The sequence below is a fragment of the Peromyscus leucopus genome, chromosome 16_21 (assembly GCF_004664715.2).
Source record: "Peromyscus leucopus breed LL Stock chromosome 16_21, UCI_PerLeu_2.1, whole genome shotgun sequence".
In the NCBI taxonomy this organism is placed as follows: Eukaryota; Metazoa; Chordata; class Mammalia; order Rodentia; family Cricetidae; genus Peromyscus; species Peromyscus leucopus.
In genome coordinates, this window is record NC_051084.1 from 34,789,839 (window position 1) to 34,816,594 (window position 26,756).

The window sequence follows — 26,756 nt, forward strand, 5'->3', positions numbered from 1 at the left end:
GATGCTGATGCTACAGTTACAGACACAGCCCCCGCTGGCGCAGCCTCTCTGATTCTCTCTCTCCTCTCTCTCCCCGCGTCCAGCGCTGGGCTTTTTCAGACAAGTGCATCTGCTAACCAGGTCACATTTCAGCCACGACCCACCCTCCGTCAGTCACTGGAGTCAGACCGCAGGAGGAGGGCTTGAGGAGGACCGCAGCGCCTCGCCAGCGGCGCGGTGGAGGGAAGGACATCAAATCCTGCAGAAGTCGAGACCCCCCCACCCACCCAGATCCAAGCCCAGACCACGATGACCGCTCCGGGCTACGGGCGCCTGGCGCTGCCGCTGCTGTTCCTCGCAGTGGTCGCCCTGGCTGAAGGTGACGCCAAGGGGCTCAAGGAGGGCGAGACCCCCGGCAATTTCATGGAGGACGAGCAATGGCTGGCGTCCATCTCGCAGTACAGCGGCAAGATTAAGCACTGGAACCGCTTCCGAGACGTGAGCGGAGGGGCGCGGAGGGCTGGGCCGGGCGCGGGTTCCGGGAGGGAAGCTGGGAGCAGAGACCCCGAGCGCGCTGGGAGCCGCCACCGCGTGTCGGAGCCAGAGCCTCTCCGGCCTGCCGGGCTAACTGCTCCAGGAGTAAACAACACCGAGAGTCCTAACCCCGCGCCCCTCCCGTGTTCCCGTGGCCATCGGCATTGGGACCTTCAGTCCCGCAGCCTCCCGGAGAGTCCCAGGCGAGGACATGCTCGGAGGGCGCACGCTCGCGACAGGGTCTGCCCGGTGGCTTGATGTGGAACGGGGGTGCGGGATGTGGGGACCCGGGCCCGGGCTGCTGCTGGGCCCCGCCTGTCCCCTCCTTGCCATCGGTCCCTGGGCCAGGCCCCTGCCGGGTGGATGCTGCAGGCTGCACACACGGGGCCTTGGCAGAGGCAGCAGGTCTGGGTGGGGCTGGCAGGGAAGGTAGCGGTCGCATGGGTGTCCTCCGTCCCCACCTTGGGCTTCGGAGGAAGGGGACCAAGGCGCAAGGACTGAGCGGTAGTCAAGGCTTTGAGTTTGGAGAAGGGTTCCCCCAACCCTCATAGGAGATGGCGGAAGGCGTGTCCATAATGGGGGGAGGGCGGCACAGTGAAAATGCCCAAGGCCCCCCTCAGGGTGGCCGCCAGAGCCAGGCTAGGGTCCTTGTGCCCAACAACCCAGGCTTGGGTTTCCTGGACCACGCTTGGCGAGGGAGCAAGGCTAGAAACCCAGGGGACCCATCCTTAATCCGGAGGGCGTGAGAAGCAGAAGCAAGAGCCCCAGGAGCTGGGTTAGGGGGACCTGGCGGACGCCCGCCGCCGCAACTGGACTTAACCTTGGGCCGAGCGTTGCGGGTGGGGTTGGGGGTGGGGAGGAGGCTGCGGACCGGGCCGGCGGCGCCGCAGCTCTGTTTACCCGCACCTGTAGATCAGGGAGGGAATAGGAGGCGCGTTCCCCTCCCGCAGGGCGGCCCCGGCCGCGCCTCGCAGATGGTGGCGTGGGCAGGGGTGAGGAAGGGAGGGCGTGGCTGCTCCCTGGGCACCTCAAGAGGCGATGGGGGTGGGGAGGGTGGGCTCGGAGACGTAGAGCGCCCCATGATGGGGCGCTAACTGACTCCCGGACCTCCAAAAGCCTCTTCTACTTTGGAAATTCCTCGTTTCCCAGGTTCTCTCATCCTACCCACCTAGTACAAGACAAGTCACACCATGACTGTCCTCACTTCTTAAACTCCCATCATCCACAAGTTCTTTAGATGTTTTTTTTTTCTTCCATTCAACAGTTTCTGTTTCAGAATAAAGAGCCTGTTTTAACATTGTAAAGTGCACTGCTGATACAGCATGGGGCGGGTTGTTAGTGAGAAAACAGATGCCCAGTGACCCAGAAGGCTGAGGGAGCCTGTGAACACACTCTGTCAGAGCACGTAGAACTGGTATTTACAGGTTTTTTTTTTTTTTCCCTGGGAACCGGCCTGGGGTATCCGTCTAGACTTTATTATTATTATTATTATTATTATTATTTAACACAGATAGGGCACTACGAGAAGAGGCAGAGATTCGGATGTTTTTTTGTTGTCAAAGTCAAACTGACATGATTTCATTTGGAGAGGGACTGAAGGAGCAACCAACCGCATGGGGGGGGGCATCCCCGGGACCACATAGTGGGCCTTGATCTCCGTCTTTGCCCCACCAGGGCGAGCGGGCAAGCGAGGCCTTCCCCAGGCACCTGCAGGACCAGCTCAGATTAGCGCAGTCCCCTGTCACACTCTGCAGTCCAGCAATGAGGGGGCAGCAGCAGGCTGGTCCTTCCGGAAGGAATCCATGTGTCACTGGTCCAGGCCTCCCTCCGACTCTGGCTGTTTGATCTGCCCGGGACTAGTGAAGGTCAGAGGGAAAAAAAGTACCGCTTAATCAGAACAGCGAGGGTTTAAAAATAAACAGGTTCCTTTCTCTTCTCTCCGTCCACCTGCTTCCAGCAGCCAACACAGTGGGTGCCAATAAATGCTTGACTGGCTTGACCCCCAGCTCAGGGCTGCCCACCTGTCTCCCTGTGTTGGTGCCACCACCACCGCCACCGCCACCGCCACCCCCATCAGAAGAAAGGCACTAGCATTACAATCGTAGGACCAGCCCCTGCGAGATTCACAGAGCCTGCGTTGGTGGCGGAGAGGTGGTATTTGTGCTTTGAAAAAAAAACGAGGATTTTCTCTAAAGCCCCCTTTTGGGGAGCCCTGGCTGCAGGAGGATGGGGTCAGAGAGAAGTAGAACAAAGAGGATGAGAAGGGAGGGTGTGGCCTTGTGGGAATCTGTTGGCAGCTTCTACTGAAAGGCAGAAAGGAGGCTGCTAGCTCAGAGCCACGGCCTTGCGTAACTGCGGCCATGCCACGGTGTGAATGGCGCCTCCTGGAGCTGTGTGCTGCACAGACTGTACTTAGGGACACACTTCCCATCCCGCCCTAAGAGCCGGGGGCCTCCGGTCAGACACTGTAGCCAAGATCTTTACATCCGCCTCCGTCGGGTCAGCTCTTCTGGAAACTATGAAAACATCAGCTCTTCCTGAGAGAAAAAGGAATTTGGGGGGGAAGTCCCTAAGGGACTGTCAGGTTGAGCTTGACCCTGGTTCCTAAGTCATCCCAGATGGCACAGGGCCACTGGTCTGGCTCGGTGGACTGCATCCGGAACGTGGACGAGGGGCTGTCTCGTTGAACAGTTGACTGACCAGTGGGGAAAGATGGAGGAGATAATGTCAGAGGCGCCCGCGGAGGGAGAGGCTCTGGGGTGTCGCTTGGATGTGGAATTGGCTGGGTGAGGAGGGCCTTCCGATGACTGTTCTCTGGGTGAGCACTAGGATCATCAGAGAGACAGACTTTATCAGCGGAGTCATCCTCCCCTCTAGTGGGCACAGGGCTGGATCATCCCGGCCGGGCCTGTAGGTCTTTCCTAATGCCTGCTACTCTTCTCCGAGGAGGACTGGATTCGAGGTGGAGTAGCTAGGTCATGAGCGGGCTAAGCCTGGCTCCGTGGCTCCAAGGTTCTCTGCCCAGGGCAGTCTTAGGCTTTTATGCGTCCTGCTCTTCAGTGCTCCCATGTCCAAAGTCACTCACTCCCTGCAGAGCTCAGTCAGACTTGTCAATGGGTCTTGGAACACAGCCTGCAGGGCCTCGTGGATGCGGGCACTTGAGAAGAGAAGGTCATTACGCTGCATCTCCCCGGCTGGCTCCAGAGAGCTTGGCTAGGAAGGACTGACTGTTCCCTTTCCTCTTGGCTCTTCTCTGCTTTTGCACTCCACTTCCATTAAAATTTAATTATGTTTGTGAGTGCTGAGCATAGTGCTTGGCTCCCAGAGGCACGCTCTTCATCCACGTTGAGTTGGCGATGACAGTGTGAGCCTTCCCAAAATGCGTTGTCTCTTGTGCCTCTCCAAACGCCATAGACCATGGTCCCTGGGTCGTCTACCCTTGTATGGTCAAAGAAATGGAGACACGGAGTGGCTTATTTGGGGAGATCCACAGCTAGGAAACGGCAGGGCTGGGATTTTGCTCTTGTTTTCCTTTGAGACAGGCTCAGTATCCCAGGTGGGGGATTACAAGCATGCACCACTGTGCCCGGTTTCTTCAGTGCTGGGAATTGAACTCAGGGCTTTGTGCACACCAGGCAAGCACTGTACCAACTGAGCTGCACCCCCAGTTCCAGAACTTGGATCTGAATCCGTCGTGTAATTCAGCTTTGTTTTCAGGCTATCTGACATTCCTTGTCTTTACTGAATGGGGGAGGAAAGGTCAACTGTAAAGAACCAAGTGTCCCCTGGTTAGTGTCCTATCAGCTTCCAAGGCTGTCCCAGGCAGGAGCAGCATCTCCTTAGAAGGATGACAAAGACCCAGTGTCGTCAACAGCCTGCCACCAGCCTATTCTCCAACCTGGCCTGGAGGGACAGGGAGTATAGAGTTCTAGGACACTTGCCCTGGGTTCAGGTTCTTCCCATAGGATGCCAAGCACATCATACCAGCCCTCTGTGCCTCGGCTGCAGATTGGGAGGCTGGCATGAATGTGCACTCAGGAAGGAGGGCGTCCCCTGCAGGCCACCCCTGCCATACAGAAAGCATCAAACGGAATATTGTCTTTGGACCTGGCCCACAACCTGCCTCATTCTTCATGTCAGGACTGATACAGTGGCTTGATTAGTTCCCTCCTCTGCTGTGGATCTGGGTCTATGCATCCGGGGCTTCATGGTGATCCCAGAGGCTGCAGAGCAAGGGGTCAGGGTTTTCATCCGCTGGCTGTGTGCTAGTCTCATATCTTTGTGGACACCAACAGGCCAGAAGCTGCAGAAGGGTCCCCAGATGACTGTCCCCTCCTGCTCCCAACCTCTAGGCCAGTGTGAGTGAAGGGACAATCTGTGCCTATGTTGTGAGGAGGTGTGGGTTTGTGGGAACACAAAAGTGGGTCAGAAGGGATTCTATAATTTGGGTTGGGAGCAGGCCAGGTCCTTCACCGGCTTCCTCCTCTACCAGCTTCCTCCTCCACCCTGATTTCTGACTCTTCTCCCACTAGAGGGTTGGCCTCTCCAAAACAGGGCAGCATGGTGATGGATTTGAGGGTCCAGCAGGACGCTGGGCCTGGGGAGAGGGGGACAGAAGAGGCTTGCCGCTCGACGAGGCTGCCTGATGCTCCTCTTGACTCCCGGCCGTTCTCAGGGGGACAGACAGCCCAGGCCACCTCATTCTCCATGAGGTCAGAGTTATCTGGAGAATGGGAGAGCTCTGTCCTGCCTCACATCCCAAGGGCCCAGGCAGAGTGCTCTGTTTCTCTTCCTTCTGGGAAGACAGATTAGCTGTGTGGTCCTGAGGAACCTATTTTACCTTTCTGAACCTTGACCTTCTCGTTGGTTTCACACAGAGACTAATGAAAACGATCCACTGAACTCTGAGTATTCTGTGATCCCAGGGAAGTGGTCCCAGAGCATACCTGTCCCCTGCCCCTGACTGGATGGAGAGTCTCTGGGTTCAAGGAAAGGCTTGTCTTTTCCTCCTGAGGAAGGTTCCATGACTGAGCAACAGGCTCTCTGTTACCTCAGCCACACCAGCCCTCTCCAGTATTTCTCTCTATGCAGCCCTGGCTGTCCAGGAGCTCACTATGTAGACCAAGGCTAGCCCTGAACTCACAGAGATCCTCCTGCCTCTGCCTCCTGAGTGCTGGGGTGAAAGGTGCCCAGCCCCTCCACTATTTCTTATCTGCTGTAAGTGCCGTAGATGGGCACACATCAGCAGCAAGGCTTATAGTCCAGAAGGCAGGAGGTCCAAGATCAAGGTGCCATAAATACTGCCTGGTGAGGGCTTCCTTTCTCTGGTGCTGGTGGCCTTTTGGCCATGTCCTCATGAGTTTGAGCACCAGTCTTTAAAAAAAAAAAAAAAATTGTTTATGCTATCTCATGGGTGTTTTGCCTGCATGCATGCCTGTGCATCTCGTGTTTGCCCGGAACTGGAGTTCCAGACAGCCGTGAGCCCTCATGTGGGTGCTGGGAATTGAACCTGGGTCCCCTGGAAGAGCAGCCAGTGCTCTGCCCCTCATCCAAACCTAGTCACTTCCTAAGATTGTCGCCTGACCTAATACCGCCCTAAACTGGGGTTTAGGGTTCCGTGTATGAGTTAGGAGTGGGGTGGACCCCAGGCACATAGCCTGTAACATAGTCTTTTCCCGTCTCTCCCAGGGGCCACGTGGGCCCATATTAGGACCATGCATAGGGAACACCCAGGTGTAGGCCTAGGCCTGGATACAGAGTTTAGTTAGTTTTTTTGAGTCAGGGTATCGTATATTCTAGGTTAGATTCAAACTTGCTATGTAGCCAAAGCTGACCTTGAACTGATTGATTCCCCCTGCCTCAACCTCCTGAGCGAGCAAGGGGAATCACAGGGGGGTGCAATTAGGAGGCAGAGTTTAAATGTCATGGTGTCCAGCTTCACTGAGCAGACGTGGGCTCAGCTGTGGTTCTGGGGTGGGCTAGTCTCTCTGACAGACCCCTGCCAAGAATATCATCAGCACCCTCTTGCAGGCCCAGCCCCTTCCTCCCTGTTCATTGGCTGCAGGCTCATTCGGCACTTGCGGGCGCTGCTGCTGCTGCTGCTGCTGCTGCTGCCGCCTCGGGGCAGCACTATTGCTTGGCTCTCAAGGGCCCTCCTGCTGAAGCAGTTAATGTGTTTGTCTCTTTCCTCCCTGGGGGCAGGATCTGGGGATAGATTGCCTTGAGGGGGCACCCACTCCCAGGACTGTTCAGAGTGTTGTAGGTGCTCCACAGAGATGTTCACAGAGTGCAAAGTGTGATGGCCAGGAAGGGTCACCCCCCTCCCCGCCATCCTCTAATCCCTACTACTACTACTTTCCAGCTACAGGACCATAGGTTCAGGCCATGAAGGTGAGGGGGGGAAAGGACTCTGGGCTGGGCTGTTTATTTGGGCGTCTTTACCTTTCTCAGAGTGATGAGGACGTAAGGAAAGATGGTCCCCATCCCCTTTACCCTCCAGGCCCCTGGTCCTGTATGACGATGCTTGGCTGCAGGCAGCTGCCCACCCACCTTTCCTGCCCCTGGGCCCATGGCATTGGCCTGGGGACATGGTGGAGAGGTTGGAATTATCCAGTCTTTTTTTTTTTTTTTTTTCCCCTATTCTGTTCTCATATTTTCACTTGAAAGATCTGGAAGAACAGTACCCCAGGGCCTCACCAGCTCTCGGTCCCCACATCTTTTCGATGAAGAAAGGGACCCCAAAGGCCAGGTGCCCAAGACTCTCTCTGCCCTTGTGGTCTAATGTTCTTCCACACTCTGGGCTCACGTCTCCTCAGCTCGTAGCTAGAGTCTTCCTCGGTGATCCTGGCACTGCACCCTTGATTCAGCCCTGGTGGTCCAGCCGGGAGACCAAGGCCCCCAGACAGTTCAGAATGGAGCCCAGCCCTGTAACCTCTCTCCTCTTCTCTGCCCCTTCACACACAGCGGGGGGCCACTGCTGGCCTATAGGATCCAAGGACTGGATAGTAGTAGTAGTGGTAGTGTAGATCCTGCTAGAGTCATGGGAGGTCATGCTCCGGCCTTGTCTGGCATGGGCTGGGGCGTTGGTCCAGACATACCTGAGCCCAGGCCAGGCTCCAGGCATGCAGAGAGCAATGAGAAGCACATTTTTACCTTTGGAGGAAATTCCTGAGAGGGGAGAAGAGGTGTGGGGGGGGGCGTCTCCCAGATGCCTGTCTCTGTCTGTTTGCCCAGGCCTCACAGTGGGCGCAACCCTGAGAGAGAGAGAGAGAGAGAGAGAGAGAGAGAGAGAGAGAGAGAGAGAGAGAGAGGAGCAGGTGTTTGATGATGCCCCGCCCCAGGCAACCCTCCCTTCACTGAGGCAGAGGCTGTACCAGGCAGTCCGACCTCTTCCCTCCTCAACTCTTTCTGTGGCTGTGTCTTGGGAATGACAAGAGAAGGTACCCTAGGAGCCCCCTCCCCCCCCCCAACTCTGGGCCTTTCCCAGGGGAGAGGGACATTCCTGCACCAGTTACGTGGGTTCTGGAATGAAGTGAAACGCTGGTCAGATATCAGGCCTCTTGGTGCTTAGGCGAGACCTGGCCCACTTACATCCTTAGAGACTCTTGGTCTATTAAGAAAATGAAAATAAAAATGCCATAACAGAATTACAGAAGCTGAGGTTCGTGAGGGTCTCTTGACCCTGCTTCTGACCCTGCTTCTGTCCTGTGAATGTGCTGTGACAGTCTCCTCGTGGAGAGGGGATGGCCGCCCCTGGTGACCACCTCTGTCCCCATGCTGTCAAGTGCGCGCAGAGCGCCTGGCTGCTGTGGTCTCACAGGCAAAGCCTGGCATTTGTCCCCCGCGTCCCTCCATCTTGGTTCCCAGCATTGCAGTGAATGGTGAGGGTTCATCCCTGTTTCACAAATAAGGAAGGAGAGCCTGTCCTGGGTGGGTGACTGGGACCTGGCATCCAGTGGCAAAGCCAAGCAGGAAGCCAGCACCCTGACTCCACGCTGGGCGTCCGGGGAAGGGGTCATTTTCCTCACCACACTGCTGCAGAGAGAGGGTGGGTGTCAGGGTCTTGGAGGGCAGGTTCTCTGCTGGGTCCCGTCCGTCTCGCGCGGCCCCCAGCAAACGGAAGTGATTGGGTTAACTCAAGCTGTGAAGTGAGCTGGTGATTCTTCGGGGGGGGGGCGCTAATTAAAATGACAGGAAGTAAACAGCTTCCAAAATACCCAGCATGTGCCCCCTAAGCCCGCTAGGCCTGCGCACTTCATCGCTCCCCCAGCTTGGCGCAGTGGGCCTGTCTCCATGGCAACTGAGCTGAGCTGCAGAGATCAAAGCAGGAGATGGGTTAGCTCCAAACCTGCAAAACCAGGGGCGGGTGAAGAGATTTCTGGAAAGAACCTGGAGAAGGGAGCCCCGCTCCTCCCCCTGAAACCTGCCCCCTCTAATGCCCGTCCCTCCCCCTCCCGGCTTCGGGACTCCTTGAAGCATGTTGACCTGAAGAAGAAACTACCCACCGCCTGGGATTGGACTTCCTGGTTCTTCTGCCCGACCTAAGTCTTTCTTTATCAGTTAACATTTACGGGGTGCCGTTTAGGGACCTGGGTTTTGGAACCAGTATTCTGCCATGCAATGGCGGTGAGATCCTTCATACGTCACTTTAACCTCACTGAGCCTCGGTGTCGTCGCTTGAGAAACCGAGATAGCGACAGCAAGTTTCTCTTAGGGTTTCGGTGAAGAGTAAACAAGGCAGTGAGTAGAAAGTACTTAGCATAATGCTTCCCCCAGTGGTACTTGAGGAAAAGACGTTGGCTATTGTTACTAGAGCTATACTGTGTCACTGGGTGCCGGGTAGGGAAGGTTGAACTTTATAGGGTGGCTTCCCTTGAGGAACGGGCTGCGACAATAAGGCAGGGAAGCAGAGGCAGGGACATTGCTGGGGGTCACCAAAGCAACACTCGACCTCTCGGAGGTAGGATAACCAGGCAAGGGTGGGGTTTGGGAAGAGGATGCTGGGACTGGGTTGATAGACAGCTAGCTGGTCTGGGCTCAGACATGCCAAGTGGAGAAGGCAGCTAGCCGGTCAGAGCTATGGCCTGCTGAGAGATCCCTGGGTGGACGCTGGACGAGGTGGTCAGACACAGATGAAAAGATGAACCTTCTGGAGGTGTCAGGGACCCAGGGAAAGGCTTCAAAATGTGACATTTACAGTGATTCCCCCCCCTTCCTATAAAAGCAATATATGCTTGTTACAGAAAAATTTGAAGATGGGGGGGGGGAGGGAGAACAAAAAGATGTAAATGCTTTCTGCATCCCTAATCCGCAGAGGAAGAAACATCTTGTTAATACTCCGATAGGAATATTTTTTTTCTCTTATCCTGCCTGTCTGTCCATCAACCCTTCTAAATAAGTGAACACAAACTGCTCTGGTAATAAAAAGGGCACATGATTAAAAAAAGGAGGAGGGGAGTGTGTGCTGGCCACTGGCCTGGGGAAGGCGGATGCATAGACCCTTGGATAGCTTCTGTAGTTAGACCAGCCTGCTGGAGCCTTCACTGGCTTCACACAAATAACACACACACACACACACACACACACACACCTCTAGTTGCCTGTTTCCTCCACTGGCTACACTAAACACCACACACCACACACACACACACACACACACACACACACACACACACACACACACACCTCTAGTTGCCTGTTTCCTCCACTGGCTACACTAAACAACACACACACACACACACACACCACACACACACACACACACACACACACACACACACACACACACACACCTCTAGTTGCCTGTTTCCAGTTTACAACCTTGATTCTCAACCCCACATGGCCAGTCCTGGATGTTCCTGTCCAGCAGGCAGAATAGAGGTGGAAGGGCATGGTAGAGCAGGTAGGTCTCAGACAGACCCCAGGAGTGTCTCCCATTTCCAGGACAGACACTGGGAAATTTGCAAGGACCACCTATCTGAGCAGCAGGATCTGCAGAAGCCTAGCAGTGCCTCTGGAACTGAAGCCAGAGGGGCAGGGGTGGGTATGTAGCTCCTGCTGGCTTTACCCCACCCAAGGGGACTTCACAAGAGCAACATCTGCTTGGCAGCTACGTCGTCAAGTGTATCTGAGAGCATTAGAAAGATCTGCTACTGTAAAACCTCCGCCATGAGGCTGGAGTTGATTGGGAACCACACATGGGATTGCTTGGGGCCTGTCGACATCCCATGCCAGGAGACCAAACACGTCCTTCACCCTCAGCTTTTGGCCACTAAACTCCAAAGCCTGTACCCTGCTCCCTACCCCCCACGAAAGCAGAATCCGGACTTCAGGGAAGGACAGGACACAAAGACAAGAACACTTCTTGCTTGTGGTCCTGGGGTTTCATGAGACCAGAGCTCACCTCCCTTCTTACCAGCCTTTCCACTGCCCACATATTCTGGTTAATAAGCAGAGCAAAGTTACTCGGTGGCCCACAGGGAGCTAGCTTCCCCTTCGTTCTGGGCTGTGAGCACATTCACACTTAAGACTGTTTCTTTGTGTTTTGAAGAGTCTGTCTCTGTAGTAACCACACGTTAACAGACACACAGTGTCCCTCCATTGATAGCTGACACAGAGCAGGACATGGGCCCCTCCACTGTCCTGTGTCAGCCCTTCCGTGGGTAGGGCTAGAAGGTGGCCTTGGAGTGTCCAAAGATGCAGATAGGGAAGTGCTTCACATGGGAAGACCACTGGGCAGCCAGCTGGAAGAACTTGACATCGCTGCATTCCACGCCATCGATGAGGACTGTGGGAGAGGGCCACCTAACCATCTGCCTGCCTGGCGAGGAGTTTAAGTTCAGCTGTCTTGACGGACGGGTGTGGACTGGCGAGGGTGGCAGGGGAGGCAGGGGGGGGGGGAAGGAAGTGAGGCAGCTTGGAGAGGGCAGTGTGGCACTCCACCTGTTGTATGTGAAGCTCCCTCAGACAGAATGGCTGCTCTTTCCTTCCCCCGGGTTCTGGTGGAGGTGAAGACATCAGCGGGCGGAAGCAGAGTACCAGAAGATACACATCTGGAGGGAATATAGACTTGAGCCCTAACCTGCAGGCTGTCCAGGGCTTGACCAGAACCAACTCATGTGACTCCAGCAGCCCCTAATGGTACTTGGGTGTCGGGAGATCTACACAGTTCTCCCACCTGTGACCCTGGGCTTGGGATGTGCAGGGGAGAGAGAGATCCAAGCCTTTGTGGATGAGTGGTCTTTGAAGGACATACTCCTGGCTCGCAGCCTTTCCCCCTGCATCTCCCTTCAAGGCAGGGAACGGCAGTGATGCCAGGTCTGGCTCTGATCATCTTCTGCCCAGTTCTGTTTCCCTACAACCCTAAAAGTGATTTTCTCAATTTTTAATGGTGTTGCTGCAAAGTACTTGGAAAGGATTTATTTCTTATTTATTCGTTTAAAGAGACAGGGTCTCCTATGCCTCAGGGTAGTCTTGAACTTATCACGTAGCTGAAGATGACCTTGAACTTCTGATCCTCCTGCCTCTACCCCCTCTGGAATTCGGGGATTGTAAGTGAGCTACCTACCACACACAGTTTCTATGCTCCCGGGGATAGAACTTGGGGCTTCCAGCATGCTGGGTGAGCCCTCTACCAACTGGACTATAGCTCTAGCCTGGGAGTTTACTGTAAAATCACCATTCCTTTTTTTAAAACATATGTATTTTACATATAAGTACTCTATCTGCGTGTATGCCTGCATGCCAGAAGGCATCAGACCCCATTATAGATGGTTTGAGCCACCATGTGGGTGCTGGGAATTGAACTCAGGACCTCTGGAAGAGCAGCCAGTGCTCTTAGCTGCTGAGCCTAAAAATCACCATTCTTTATAAACATGGTGTATTCATACATTCCAGAAGTTTTTCTCACCTGTCCAGCGTGATCCTACTGAGTGTACTAGCCAGGGAAGAGAGGCATATCTCTCCATCAGTCTAGAACTCTGGGTACCCATCCGTCTCCCCTCTGCTCTGGCTCCTGCTCCAGAGCACTGGAGAAAGGCTCAGAAAACCCTGTCAGGTGAGGATGGATTGTAGCAGAGCCATAGGGCATCCTCTTTCCCAAGAAGACCCAAGTGCCCTTGTCTGGTCATTTCTCACAGCCTCTAATGAGCCCACTTGGGTACCATAAATAGACACATGGCAGGAAGGCTGTAATTCCCAGCTAGCCACAGTCACCTTCATCAGCTTGTAGATGGTACTGGCCGCCCGCACCTGACCTCAGTGTTTCCCCAGGTCTACCCCAGAACGACCATTCCCATGTTGCCTGCAAGATGCCTTTGACCTCTTCCCTGTGACCCCAATGGGGAGTGATTCTTCTCCCATGCCCACTGGATTCTGCTCCCCAGAAGGGACCCCTCTTTCCTCAACTTTCAAGGGCCCCTCACCTTTCATCTCTGTTCCCATTCTCCACACCTAAATCTGAGTTTCTTGTGGACATAACAGCTTCGATGTGAGGTGTGTTCCTCTGAGAGAGGCCAGGAGTGTTCCCGAGGTACTAGCAAGGGAAAGCTGGGGCCCTGGGTGACTGCAGGGCCTCCTCTTCTCATCCCCCTGGCTACTTGCTTCTGCCTTCCCAGGGTGAGGGGCTGAGATGCAAGGGATTCCAGGCCCTCCCCAACTGTGCGTGGCAGTGGGGTTACAGGGCTTAGCTGGATTCTGGAATGTCACTCCTATCCAGAAGGGCCTCCTCTGTCACCCACTGTCCTCGGTCAGTGTGCAGGCTACCCCCTCCTTGGGGTGGGGCGTGGCATGGGTGGATTCTTAACAGCCCTCCCCACCATCACTTGAGTTTCTAATCAGACATTCTTAAGCTTTAAAAAGCCACTTTGTACCGAGTCCCAAGGGTTCTATCTACAGTCTAGCTGTAGCGGGTTTCAGCTGAAGTACATGAGTGGGTTCCAAAGCCCTCAGTGGGCGCCCCCGAGTGGGAGGATCATAGCAGATCATCCATCACCTCAGGCCCTGCCCATTGCCGCATTGGAGCGGGCAGGTGTTGAGAGCACAGATCTTGACAATCAAGGACAGCCAGCTCACACCTGCTTCCCAAATCCCAACCAATCACAGCATCCTCTGTGCTTGACACAGGATCTCAACATGTAGCCCAGGCTACCCTTGAACTGGATCTCCTCCTGCCTCAGCTCCTGACTGCTGGAATTATAGACATGCAACACCATGCCTCCCCTCTCCCACATACACCAGAGCCCCATCCCTCTTCCCAGGAAAGAATGGGAACAGCAGGAGACAGCCACCCCTCCTGCCCAAAGAGGCTGGTGCCTACTTCTGCCTGGCTAGCCTCAGCTACTTGGCTATTCTCAGCCCATTTCCCATCTTTGATAAAGGAGGATTCTGGGAGAGGACCTCTGTGCCTGAGATGCTGTTGGAAAGGGGCTAGAACTGAACTGTCATCCTTTGGCCCCAGAGAAAAGGCCAGGTAGGGGTTGGAGAGTAGCATTCATCCTGTGGCCTCCAGAGCAAGCCCTGAGCCCAAGAGCTGGGAGACACTTGGCTGATTGGGCATGTTGTGGAGTCCAGGGTGAGGAGAGTCCCCTAGGGGTCGGGGAGAGGCCAGATGGGAGAGCCACAGAGAGCAAGAGAGGCAGGCAGACGCATCCTAAGAGCCAGACCCTCCCTCCCAGGGAGCCTGTTCCTCTCGGGGCCCCTCCCTCTTCTCCCACCCATCTCTTAATACCTTCCCTATCTATGGAAGAGGCAGGAAGGCTGTGCTGGGTGTGAAAACTGGAGGCTGTTCACAGAAGTGAGGTCTGCTACTTCATTTCTGGATACAAACCATCTGGCACGGGTGGCTGGCCTGAAGAGACCTCATGGTTATGTGCTGCACATCTGTATGCTTATGGCCATACTCATACAAGTAAGGAGGATGGATGTGCATACATGGCTGCACACCACACACACACACACACACACACACACACACACACACACACACACACTATGTGCCCCTAGGCATACATGAATGCACCTAGGTAGGCCTGAATGAATGGCCCATTTATTTTGACTATTGCCTGCTTGGCTCTGCCCTGGGAATCTTCATCCCTGCTGTCCCGTTGCCTGCCAGTTTCCAGAGGAGGCTTCCAAAGCCCTCATGGGCATCTCTTCATTGTGTGCCCTTGTTGTACCCACTGGGGTACCCGCTGGTACCAGAGCCCCATGCCTTCTTCTCCTGGGCATAACAGCTACACCCCCAGGCTTATGCCATCCCTACCCGCCCCCTGCACATCTCTGACAGAGGTAGGGCAAAGATAAGGATGGGTTGCAGGTAGCTGTATGTGGACTCACCAGTGTCCCATGCAGAGAAGGCTGGGGGCTGGCTCTCAGTACTAATAACCTCCAGGGCCCAGAATCTGATCCTGCCTGCCTGGCAGAGTTTCTTCCAGACACCCCTCGGAAGCTGTTCAATGGTTCTCAACAAGTGTCTCCACTCCGAAGGGCAAAGGGAAGAAGCTAAGGGAGGTAGATGGGAAGCTTCCCTCTCTGGCCAGGTTAGGGTCCTCGGGCCATGGTCTGGAACAGAGCGGGTCTCAGAGACCCTGTGATGTAGTGGGAAGAGAGGGCTATGCCGGCCATCAGAGACCTGGTTCAGGGGAGGTGTGGTCCAAATGGACTAATTGCCCATCTCTGAATGTCCTTGTTTCTCCCACCCATGAAGGGCTGGCTCATGTGACCTAGAAGGATCTTTCAGGTTCCCTGGTCCACGATCATCAGGGAAGCTATCACCACTGGTGCTGATGTCCCCATCCCAGTGTGCACCATCTGGGCTCTGTTGTAAGGAAGGAACTCGGAGCAAAAACCAGCTTTCCTACAGCTTGGAAGAGAGGGCTCTTCCTCACACCTCCCTCACGGGGTGGGCAGGTGACAGCAGAGAGCCTGCCAAAGAAGGGGCTGCAGGGAGAAACTGGGTGCTGTTTCCCAGATACCCAGGGCAGAGGCACGAGAAACACCATTCCCAGGCAGTGCAGCCCCCTCAGACATCTGCCCTGGTGTCGGGGCCAGGCTTCGGCTGGGGTTTGTGATCCCCTTTCAAAACCACGGGCCTTACCTAACAGCTTACCCAGAGCGCAGATTTTCTGTGATGAAGATGGGGGACACTGGCCTCCAAGTGGTGTTGCTGGGGGATTGGGCCGAGAGATACAACCAGAGGCGGCCAGGGATGCCTGGGACTCGTGGTCTGAGGGTGAGCCTCACACTGAAGCCCCTCCTTTCTCTTTCTTTCTCCTGCTCCTTTCCTGTGGATTCCACGGCATCCTGTCTCCAGGAAGTGGAAGTGAGTACAACCCAGGCCTCGCTCACCCCCACTGTCTTCTCTTTCCCTGCCAGCACCATGTGGGGTGGAGAGAAGTGTGGGAGAGACTGGGAAGGGTTCTAGGATATCGAGTGTAGGGAGGCTATGGGCAGTGCCTGGGTGGGCACCTGAAGTTGCCATGGAAACCATAGTGGTCCAGGCCTCAGGTCCCATCCTGGTCCCTGCCGTGGAGCCTTAGCCCTGAGATGTGACGGGGCCCTTCCTTTCTCTCCATCCCTCTCTCCCTTCCTAGGATGACTACATTAAGAGCTGGGAGGACAATCAGCAAGGAGATGAAGGTAGCATGTCCCTCCTGGGTGTTCTGTGGGAGGAGTCTGACACCCATGGGAACGGAAGAGCCATGACTCTGCTCTGGGTCTCTCTGAACAGACAGGCAGGCACCTTGGGCCCGGGACTCGAAGTCCTGAACTCTGGTTACTGGGGGCTGCTGGGGAGAGGGACCTCTGGGGTCTGCAGTTGGACCGGGGATCCTGGGTTCTCCTAGGTGGTCAGTGTCCCACCCCTGTGTCCCCACAGCCCTGGACACCACCAAGGACCCCTGCCAGAAGGTAAAGTGCAGTCGCCACAAGGTGTGCATCGCCCAAGGCTACCAGCGGGCCATGTGCATCAGCCGCAAGAAGCTGGAGCACAGGTGAGTGACAGGAGCCAGCAGCCCCGGAGGGGGTGTCTTGCCCAGATGGTGGGGCTCGACAACCCCCCCCCCCCTTACATAATAGGCATCTACTGTTGGAAAACACATCACTCGTCATTGAGTGGCTCAGAACAAGATCACATGATCAGATTGTTTCCGAGGGTCAGGACACCCCAGGACTGGTTCTATTGGTTTGCTTGGTCCTGGTTCAGGGTTTGCTTGGTCCTGGTTCAGGGTCTGTGGTATAAAAGAGGATGATTTTCCCTCTGGGGTCTTGATGGTCACCAGCCAGCAGGGGGCAGTGTAGGCAGGAAGACATGGTCTCTGGAAGAAGATGAAAGAATCCGGGAGGAAACGGATTCCCACCTGGAGAGATGTTTTGGTGTCAGAGGATAGAGAATACTTGTGAAAGTGCAGACCTCAGAGTCCCACAGGCATGCAGCAAAAGCTGGGGCTGGATGCCCCCTTCCCACTTGTTTCTGGCTGCTGATTGGAGGTGTGAATTCCTAGTCACCGGAAGGCTCCATAGGAAGGTCTGGGTGCCCTCAGCCTTATGGCAACTGGCTCTCCATAAATGAGTCAAAACAGAGAGAGAGGAAGGAAGGGAGGGAGGGAGGGAGGGAGAGAGAGAGAGAGAGAGAGAGAGAGAGAGAGAGAGAGAGAGAGAGAGATCATACCAAACACAGGACCTAGGGAGGCGCAGCTCTTCTCTGACCTGGGTGTCCTGTGTGTCTAAGACAAACAGGTTAGACCAGACCATCTGAAGTCCCCTGTTCTGACATGTGGGGATTTCACGAAATATTGAAGACTGTGGTTTCTGAGGCCTATGGAGGAGGAGGCATTGAGGGACGTTTGGGGGTTTTATGCCAACTCTCCCATTTTGCAAATGTTAATGAAAAACACAACAGTAACTCCCTGGGGGGGGGGTTAGACAAAGTAACTGGGTGCGCAAAGTGTAGCCCATGACCTCTGCTTTGGTGGATTCCTCTTGCAATCAGACCTCTCTTTGCTCCCTGAAAAAAAGTCCACGTCCTGCCCAGTTGGTCCATTCTTAGGAGCTGAGTCTGATGGGCAGGATGGGTGAGCAGTCTACTGTAGGTGGCTGGAGTGGACTCTTGTCAGAAAGGGTCTCAGGGACCTCCTGCTGGCTCTCTTATCTTTCCCTCCATCCCCACATCTTCCCCATCCATTCTCCCAGGATCAAACAGCCGGCTCTGAAATTCCATGGAAACAAAGACTCCACCTGCAAGCCCTGTCACATGGCCCAGCTCGCTTCAGTCTGTGGCTCTGATGGACACACCTACAGTTCGGTGGTGAGGAGCCTTGGTCACGTGTGAGGTGGAGGTGGGGTGTACTCCATGCTGCGGGGAGAGGGACCACCGACTGACCTCCTGAAGAGGTCCTCGGATAGAGATGGGGCTCGGTCACCGTGTTCAATGCAGCCCTTCAGCCCTGGCCAGGGTGATCTGACCTTGGGCAGGTGAGGGGCAGGGAAGAGACATGAACGGATGTTAGGGCAGGTAATGCACATGGGCTAGGCCAGGGAAATGCTCACAAAAGTGCTCAGAGCCCTGGATGGAAGGAGGGAGCTCCTATGGTCAGTCAGTTTTGCTGGGGAGAAGGGACTTCCCACGCCGAGGTCTTGACGCTCACCAGCCAGCAGGGGGCGGTGTGGGCAGGGCAGTCTCCATCAGAAGGCGCAGGGAAGAACCTTGGGAGGGAGCAGACTTCTTCTACCTTGTGGAATTTTGAGAAGATATTTGTGAAAGCACTTTTACAAACTTAAGAGTTCCAGGGAAGCGTAGGTGCTGGTTAGTAATGTTTTTAGAGAAGCTAGGGTTGCTTAGCTATCGTGGAGTGGAGGAGACCCCCTTTTCTTCTTCTCCTCCTCCTCCTCCTCCTCCTCCTCCTCCTCCTCCTCCTTTTCTTCTATTTTCCTGTGTGTGTGTGCGTGCGCGCTCAGGTTGATGCTGGCACTCATTCTCCATTGCTCTTCCTTCTTAGTCTTTGGGTTAGGGTTTCTCAGTTAAACCGAAAGTCCAGTGACCTTGCCAGTCTTGTTGGTCAGACTGTCCTGGGGGGTGGGGAGGATTCCCTGTTTCTCCCTTCTGAGGCTGGAGTTACGGTCGGCCCCCACGCCTACCTGGTATTTATGTGATTTCTCGGGATCTAAACTCAGGGCCCCGTGCTTGTACAACAAGCCCTTTAACCACTGACCACCTCGCCAGCCCTGGGGAGAGCCTTTGGGTCGGCACAGGTATAGATGTGAGAGTTCCTTGCCGAGGGGCTGTGGTCACAGGGTGATGAGGGGAAGAGAGAGAGAGGAGAGAAAGGACATTAGGTATGAGACTGCACGTGGCAACCATGGAGCTTACAAAGGAGATCGAAGGAGACGTGAGAGAGGAGTTGGGGGGAAGAGGGGAGGAGAAAAAAGAGGAGGACAGACGAGGAGGAGGAGGAGGAGGAATAAAGCTGTATCCCACATGAGAGGACCAGGTGTCTTGTGGTCAGTAACCAGCAAAGGTCCAGGAGACCTGGTTTCCACCTCCAGTTCACGGCGCTGGGCACAGCCCCCCTGGGCCTCCCTTGGCCTTGATGTTTGGTCCCTGGCAAGCCCGAAACCCCACGGTCCTTCCTTCCAGAGCGATAGAAACCCTCAGGGCCCCTGGCTGCAGGACCCATAGTTTGAGCCCCCGTCACCTAGCTTGAGCTCTCTCGTGCAGTGTAAGCTGGAACAGCAGGCCTGTCTGAGCAGCAAGCAACTGGCAGTGAGATGTGAGGGCCCCTGTCCCTGTCCCACGGAGCAGGTTACTACGGCCACGACCGACGGCAAGTCAGGTAATCCGGGTGGAGAGCCAGGGCCAGGCTGGGGGTGTTGGGCCCAGCTGGGCAGCCGGGACAGCCTCCAGGACTGTAGGAAAGTTTGCAGAATGGGAAGGAACCATTGGCCATTACCAGCCCAGCTAGGGAAAGGTGTGGGGTCTGTGGGGTCCTGGTGATACAGAGCAGGACCCTGGGGCTCCGTCCCTTTTCTCTTCCCAGGGTGTTGGAGAAGTAGGAGAGGAGAAGGGAGCCCCTCCACAAGGAGCTTGGCTAGACTTTAGATGGGAGGGAGGGGGGGGAGCAAGGGGTAGGGGATGGGAGGTGGGAGGAGAGGAAGTCCCTTCCCCCTTCCCCCTCCCCCCTCCCCCCTTCTCCTGCTCCCCTGAACACTGCCCAGCCCCGAGGCTGCTGCTGCTTCACCCCATCCCTCCCCGGACCTCTGCTCCGTTCTGTACTGCAGAGACCTGCACAGGACAGGACCTGGCCGACCTGGGGGACAGACTCCGGGACTGGTTCCAGCTCCTCCGTGAGAACTCCAAGCAGAATGGCTCGGCCAGTGGTGCAGCCAACCCTGCAGGTGGCGTGGGGACTGATGCTCTGCCTGGGTTGGGGTGGGGTCAAGGAGACAGGAAGGGACCCAGCAGACAGGTGTGCCCCTTCTTGTCAGATCCTGGGCCTATGAGGTGAGCCCCCAAAGAGCGTCACCCGGAAGAAGGGAGGCTGTCTTCAGCCACGATATGATGTGGGCACCAGAGCTTAGTCTCTCCGGGGGTTAGCCAAGGAAAGGGAAGATTTTTCTAGGCCTGCTGAGCATGCTTACAGCCCTGGGTTTGATCCCCAGCTCTGAAGAAACCTATTCTGAAGGGCTTAGAAAATGGGCTTAAGTGGTTCAGGGACAGTTCTTGAACCCCAAAGTTAGGTTTCAGGTTAACCTGAGTCTGAACGGAGGTCTGGGACTGAGAAAGGTGTAGCACAAGATGGTTGGACAGACAGCAGAGCGTACCTGAACTCCGGCCTCCTCCCCAGGGCTGGACAAGAACCTGGGGGCCAGTTGCAAGGACTCCATCGGCTGGATGTTCTCCAAGCTGGACACCAGTGGAGACCTCTTCTTGGACCAGACGGAACTGGCTGCCATCAACCTGGACAAGTACGAGGTCTGCATCCGCCCTTTCTTCAACTCCTGCGATACCTACAAAGATGGACGCGTCTCTACTGCTGAGTGGTGTTTCTGCTTCTGGAGGGAGAGTGAGTAATGGCCCTGTGGTTCCCTGGCACTGACTTCCTGTCTGGGGACCTCAGCCCCAGCTCCAGCCTCTCTTCGGTGGTCATAATAGTTGGTTGCCTCCTAGTCACATGCTTAGGCTCAGAGCCTTCCCAGCCCTCCTCCTTGCTGTATTAGAACCCAGGGCAGCTGACACTTAGCTCTCTCCCTGGGCAGGGTCTCAGGTGGACTGGATTTTTTTTTTCTTGAAAAGTAATTTTTATTTATATTTTGTTGAGTGGACTGGATTTTGTGGGTCCTGAAGCTTGTGCACTTTTGGATACCTTTAAATAAATCAAGGTATGAAAAAAGATAATAAATGTGGGAGCTAAGGGCTGGTTCAGTGGGTAAAGCATTTGTCCTGATGACCTGAGCTCCAGTCCCAGAACTTACATAAAGGTGGAAGGAGAGAACTCTCTTCGCATGCACGGTGGCAGTATGCCATGCCTGCCCTCTCAAACATACGAACATATGCGCACATATACACATACCTCATGCACACATGATAAACACACAGTTATGAATGTGAAGCTTTGGGGGCCTGTTGGAGAATCTGAGGGGGGATGGTGCAAGTGAGGGTCTCAGAGCTGAAGACACAGGAGCTTTTCAGTGATTCCCCTTCTGATGGGCGTGTCTTCTTGGCCCCAAACAAATGATGATGTAAGTTATCGTTTGTGTGAAGACACACATGAAGGCATTCTTTTTTTAATTTTCTTTTTTGAGATAAGATTTCATATACCCTAGGCTGTTCTGGAACTCACTATGTATCTGGAACTGACCTTTCCTGTAGTCCCCAATGCTGGGACTTCAGGCATACACCACTACACCCAGCTTTGGCTTTTATTTGTGTTTCTTTCCGCTTTTTGAGACTGGGTTATCATATAGACCAAGCTGGCTTTAGAAATCACTCTGTATCCCGGGCTGGCCTTGAACTTGTGATGCCCTTGTTTGCCTTAGCCTCCTGTAGTGCTGGGAATAACAGGGCGTACCCTCACGCCTGCTTCATGGCATTTGTTAGCTGTGTATGCTCAGAGCCAGAGCTGGATGTGTGCTTAGAAATCACCTCGGCCACGAGGCAAATGATGGGAAAACTGTGGTCTCAAAGGGGCAAGTGAGCTGCCTGGCCAGTGCCTGCCTCCCTGGCCCCTGTATGGTCAAATCCCTGACCACTGCATGAGTGGTCACCGAAGGCCGAGGCTTGGCTAGGACTTTGGGGTCCTAAGCAGGTGACCACATCTTTGTGAGATCACTTTCTATGGCTAACTCAGAGGCTGTGGTGAGCACACACTGAGGAAATGTGGGTACATAGCATGTGGGAGTCTGTGATGTGAGGCCCTGTGGGCAGTCTGTCTGTCTTCGGTGTGCTCACCAGCCTCCCTGTTGCCTGTGCTGCTCCAGTGTGCCTATTCCCAGGCTCCTGATGCTCATCCCATCCCTTCTGCACGTGCAAGAAGGCTTGGACTGTTTGGTTTTACTATCAGGCGGACCTCTGGTTTGGAAGGCCAGGGTCTCCCCAAGGGCTCAGACAGTAGAGATGAGCCACCAGCTCGTTTCAGGCCTGGGAGTTAAGTTTTGTGTTTGTCTTAGTTAGGGCTTCTATTGCTGTGCAGAGACACTATGACCTCGGTAAACTCTTATAAAGGAAAACATATAATTGGGGCTGGCTTACAGTTTCAGAGGTTTAGTTTATCATCATCATGTTGAGAAGCATGACATCTTTCAGGTAGAGAAGGGGAGTTCTACATCTGCAGGTGACAGGAGGGGACTGTGTCCCACACTGGGCATAGCTTGAGCATATAAGACCTCAAAGCCCACCCCCACAGTGACACACCTACTCCAACAAGGCCACACCTACTCCAACAAGGCCACACCTCCTAATAGTGTCACTCCCTATGGGCCAAATATTCAAACACATGAGTCTATGGGGACCATTCTTTTTTTTTTTTTTTTTTTTTTTAATTTTTTTTATTTTTTGGTTTTTCGAGACAGGGTTTCTCTGTGTAGCTTTGCGCCTTTCCTGGAGCTCACTTGGTAGCCCAGGCTGGCCTCGAACTCACAGAGATCCACCTGGCTCTGCCTCCCGAGTGCTGGGATTAAAGGCGTGCGCCACCAACGCCCAGCCGGGACGATTCTTATTCAAACCACCACAATGATTTTGTTTTTTGTTTTTTGTTTTTTGTTTTTTTTTTAGACAAGGTCTCACTATTTGGCCTTGGCTGTCCTGGAACCATCTATGTAGACCATGCTGGCCTTGAACTCACAGAGATCCACCTGCTTCTGTCTCCAGAGTGTTGTGAATAAAGGGATTAAAGGTGTGCACCACCACACCCAGCTCCCTTTTGAAGTTTTTTTTTTTTTTTTTTTTTTTTTTTTTTTTTTTTTTTTTTTTTTCAAACTCATCCTATGAATAAAAACAACCCTAGAAAGAGAACTCTGGGATTCTTAGGATCCTTAGCCTGTCTTAAGCTGTAGTGGCCTCCCTTAATTCGACCCGGGGTGTTTTCACTAAACAGAGCCCTGGGCTTGGGGATCTTATTGGGATCAGTGCATACCTGCACCACCCTGGTGTGGTCTGATAAAACCTGAGAGCCCAGGTGTTTTATTTTGCAGAGCCCCAACAAGAGTCTAAGTTTAGGGGGGTTCAGTGTGCTTTCAGCACCATGGATCAACCCTAAGACTGCTTCTCTCTACAGAGCCCCCCTGCCTGGCAGAGCTGGAGCGCATACAGATCCAGGAGGCAGCCAAGAAGAAGCCAGGTGAGGAGGGGTGCAAAGGAGGAGGCCAGGGTGCTGCCCTGAGCTCTCCTGAAGCCCGGAGATTCCAGCTGCCCTGCTTTATAGCATCTGATGGACCTACAGGAGGGCCTGGCCTAGGACCACGCAGGAAAACGCCCTTCTTGGTTTCATTGGCTTGATAGGCAAGCATCTCCTCAGCTGCCCTTCCGAGAGTGTGTTTAAGCACTTTATGGCTGTCCAGACCACTGCTGGAGAATCTACTTGGATTCGCTGCACCAGATGCATGTCTGAGGCTGGAGCGGGGCCCCTCTATGGGAGATGCTCACTCATGTTCTAATGGAAAGCCCTGGAGTGGGGCCCCTCTAAGGGAGATGCTCACTCATGTTCTAATGGAAAGCCCTGGAGTGGGGCCCCTCTATGGGAGATGCTCACTCATGTTCTAATGGGAAGCCCTGGAGAGACGAGAGAACCAGCCTAGCCTAGGTGGGAACTGATGGGCAGGCAGACCAGGTTCTTGGGGCTGTAAGGCCTTTGGACAGACCAGCCCTGGGATCGCTCAACACACAGATCAAAACACCAAGAGAATTCCCGACTCAGACTGATGTGTAGGGACTGAGGGACAGCGCAGGTGGGCACAAGCCTCCTGAGAGAGGTCAGCAGAGGTCTTTCTGAGGGACTGGTCTTGGAAGGTGTGTGTGTGTGTGTGTGTCAGTCAGCAGGGCAGGGCGTGTGTGTGTGTGTGTGTGTGTGTGTGTGTGCGCGTGCGCGCGCCAAGGGAGGATAATAAGCCAGACACATACACTGTTGGAATCAGGAAAAATGTTGAGGTCTCCAAGCAAAACAAAACAAAAACCCAGCAGGAAAGGACCCATGCAGCTGGAGTGTGGAGGGTACAGTGATCCTGAGGGGCAGGCACACGGTGAAGGCCTTGGAGCTCCTTGAGAGTCATTTGACTGGGCTTATGAGACGGACACACTAAATGAACACCCAGCCCTAAAGTACCCACAAGGCTGTGCGGACTGGGCCCACCGTCATCCATTCCCCAAAGCAGGTCCCTGTGCCTCAGGCTCCCCATTCTAGGGTACCCAGTGTCACCCTGGTTGTCTCTGTGGCTCTTATTCCCCAACTAAACATCTCAGAAGACACCTAGTGGATAGTTTGGGGCCCTGAGAGGAACAAGTGGGCCCCGAGGAAGGAAGAGAATCCCGTACACTCCTGGCTGGAATAAGCCCAGAGTGGGATCAAACTTTCTAATGTGGTCAGGACAGAATGTCCCACAAGATGAGGGCCATGGATCCCAAGAAACATCAGCAGTCAATGGCGCCCTCGAAGTAGACCGAGCATGCGGTTTAGGGACATTGGGGAAAGGAGGTCTGGGTCTGGTTTCTTGGGGGAGGCGGGATGTCAGTACCAGGCTGGCCAGGTTCTGAGACTCTCTGGGCCCCTGCTCACACACAGGACTCCAGAGCCCACCCTCAGACCAGGGCTCCTGTTTCTAACCCTCAGGTGTCTTCATCCCGAGCTGTGATGAGGACGGCTATTACCGGAAGATGCAGTGTGACCAGGGCAGTGGTGACTGCTGGTGCGTGGACCAACTGGGCCTGGAGCTGACGGGCACACGCATGCGTGGGAACCCTGACTGTGGTAAGAGCTGCTGGTTCTGGAAGCCTCCTGAGGACCTGCTCCTGGGTTCAGGTGTGCCGGGCAGGACCCCTGGCTGAGAGCGGATGCAGGAGGTTCCTTATCGGCCCACCACTTGTTCCCCGACAGATGACATCGTGGGCTTCTCAGGGGACTTTGGAAGCGGCGTCGGCTGGGAGGATGAGGAGGAAAAGGAGACAGAAGAGGCAGGAGAGGAGGCCGAGGAGGAGGAGGGTGAGGCTGGTGAGGCAGACGACGGAGGCTACATCTGGTAGATGGCCCTCAAGGGCCTCGGCAGGCCAGGGTGCCGACGGCCGGAGAGACAGGCCAGAAGAGACCTGGACGACGGCAGGCGAATTTAGCAAATGGATCCGGACGTCAGTGTGAAGGACCCTGGCTCCAGCGAGAGGACTGAAGTAGAGTGTGGCATGTGTGACTGGTGTGTGACTGGTGTGTGTGTGTGTGTGTGTGTGTGTATGCCACGTGCGTGTGTCATGTGCTGACAGATGTGTCCTTGATCCATGCTGCTGCTCCTGGCAGCGAGTCACCCAAAGGCCCCTTCCTCCTTGTAGTTATTTTCTTCTCCTTTGTTGTGGGTTTTGCAAAGTGCACGTTCACACACACGTACACACTGACAGGCCAAAATCAATGAAATGAGATGCCCCTGACCCCGTCCCTCCCTGCTCAGTCAGTTCTCCCTCCCCCTGCCCCTTCCTGCCTTTCTTCCTCCATCTTCTGGGGTCAAAGGGGAGGGGGGTAGGAAGCCGTGAGCTGGCCATCCTCCCCAAATTAGGCTGAATTGGTGTGAAAGTCCGGCCATCGTCTGGCAATGATGGGCAGGACTCTGCACACAGTGAGGCTTACCCTTTTGATATCTGAAGGACTAGTTTCAGGTATGTCCAGCCATGGCCCTTGGACAGCATGTGGTTAAAGACGGCTATCAATGTGGCCCGACACGAGACTAAACTTATTTAAGACAGGTTTGTTTTTAGTAACTCCACCAAAGAGTTCTTGAGTGTCAACTTTATAGATGACAATGCTCTATTACAATGTCAAAGGTTGGGTACACCTAATAGATTATCTCTTAACCTATTCCTGAGAAACTAGAGACAGCCCAGGAGGACAGGCAGAGACAGCGAGGAAGGAGAGGGCAGGTCCTTCAATGCAAGACCTGTTCAGATTATCCCAGTCAGCCCTTGTTGCCTCATGGGGCTCTAGGAGGATTTCGTGGTAAATGGGGGCTGTCATCATGCATCTGAGCTTTGGTGCAGCCTGTTAGGAGATCTTTCCACTGCCTCTGTCCCTGGATTGGGTTCCCTTTGTCCTCAGGGCCAGAGGACCAGAAAGCAGCATTATGTGTACCCATCTCCTCCCTGGCCCTCTAAGGAAGTGGTCCCCTCTTGCCCAGACCAATAGAAAGACATGTCCCTGAGACCCTATGTGAGAAAGCAGTGGGAAGCTGCCACTTCCTGTACCCCGAGACAGTCCTGGAGGAGAGACACCAAAGCAACAGTCCTCTCAACCATGGGGTCCCCAAGACAGCCCTGGCAGAACTGCATCCCAAACTCCATTTAAAGCCCCACAGCATATGTGAGTAGAGAACGGTTCACCAAAGGGGATCACACTGGGCAGCTAGACTCTGAGGCCATACCTCACCATGTCCCCAAATCTCTAGGCCCAGTGGGAGGTCCTCTTACCCAGATGCCCTTGGGGGTTTTGTGTGTTTATTGCTTCCCATCTCTCCCTCTCAAAGGCAATTTCTTAATATATTTGATGAAGAATTTCTTACCTGGA

General features: G+C 54.5%; 1 protein-coding gene across 1 annotated transcript; it reads left to right on the forward strand.

Moving 5' to 3' along the window:
- Spock2 (SPARC (osteonectin), cwcv and kazal like domains proteoglycan 2) lies at positions 1-26,756 on the forward strand. Its single transcript, XM_028886145.2, has 11 exons — positions 1-477; positions 15,824-15,832; positions 16,104-16,149; positions 16,388-16,502; positions 17,701-17,815; positions 19,226-19,340; positions 19,786-19,902; positions 20,352-20,570; positions 23,280-23,342; positions 24,828-24,965; positions 25,092-26,756. The coding sequence occupies exons 1-11, from the start codon at positions 289-291 to the stop codon at positions 25,235-25,237; spliced, it is 1,272 nt and encodes a 423-aa protein (XP_028741978.1). The 5' UTR covers positions 1-288; the 3' UTR covers positions 25,238-26,756.

What these genes read in the sequence shown, in the direction of transcription:
- Spock2 (XM_028886145.2), top strand. Translation starts at nt 289, where the DNA reads ATGACCGCTCCGGGCTACGGGCGCCTGGCGCTGCCGCTGCTGTTCCTC. An exon ending in CACGACCGACGGCAAGTCAG is followed by an intron (nt 19,341 to 19,785) that starts GTAATCCGGGTG and finishes TCTGTACTGCAG; the next exon opens with AGACCTGCACAGGACAGGAC. An exon ending in TTTCTGCTTCTGGAGGGAGA is followed by an intron (nt 20,571 to 23,279) that starts GTGAGTAATGGC and finishes TTCTCTCTACAG; the next exon opens with AGCCCCCCTGCCTGGCAGAG.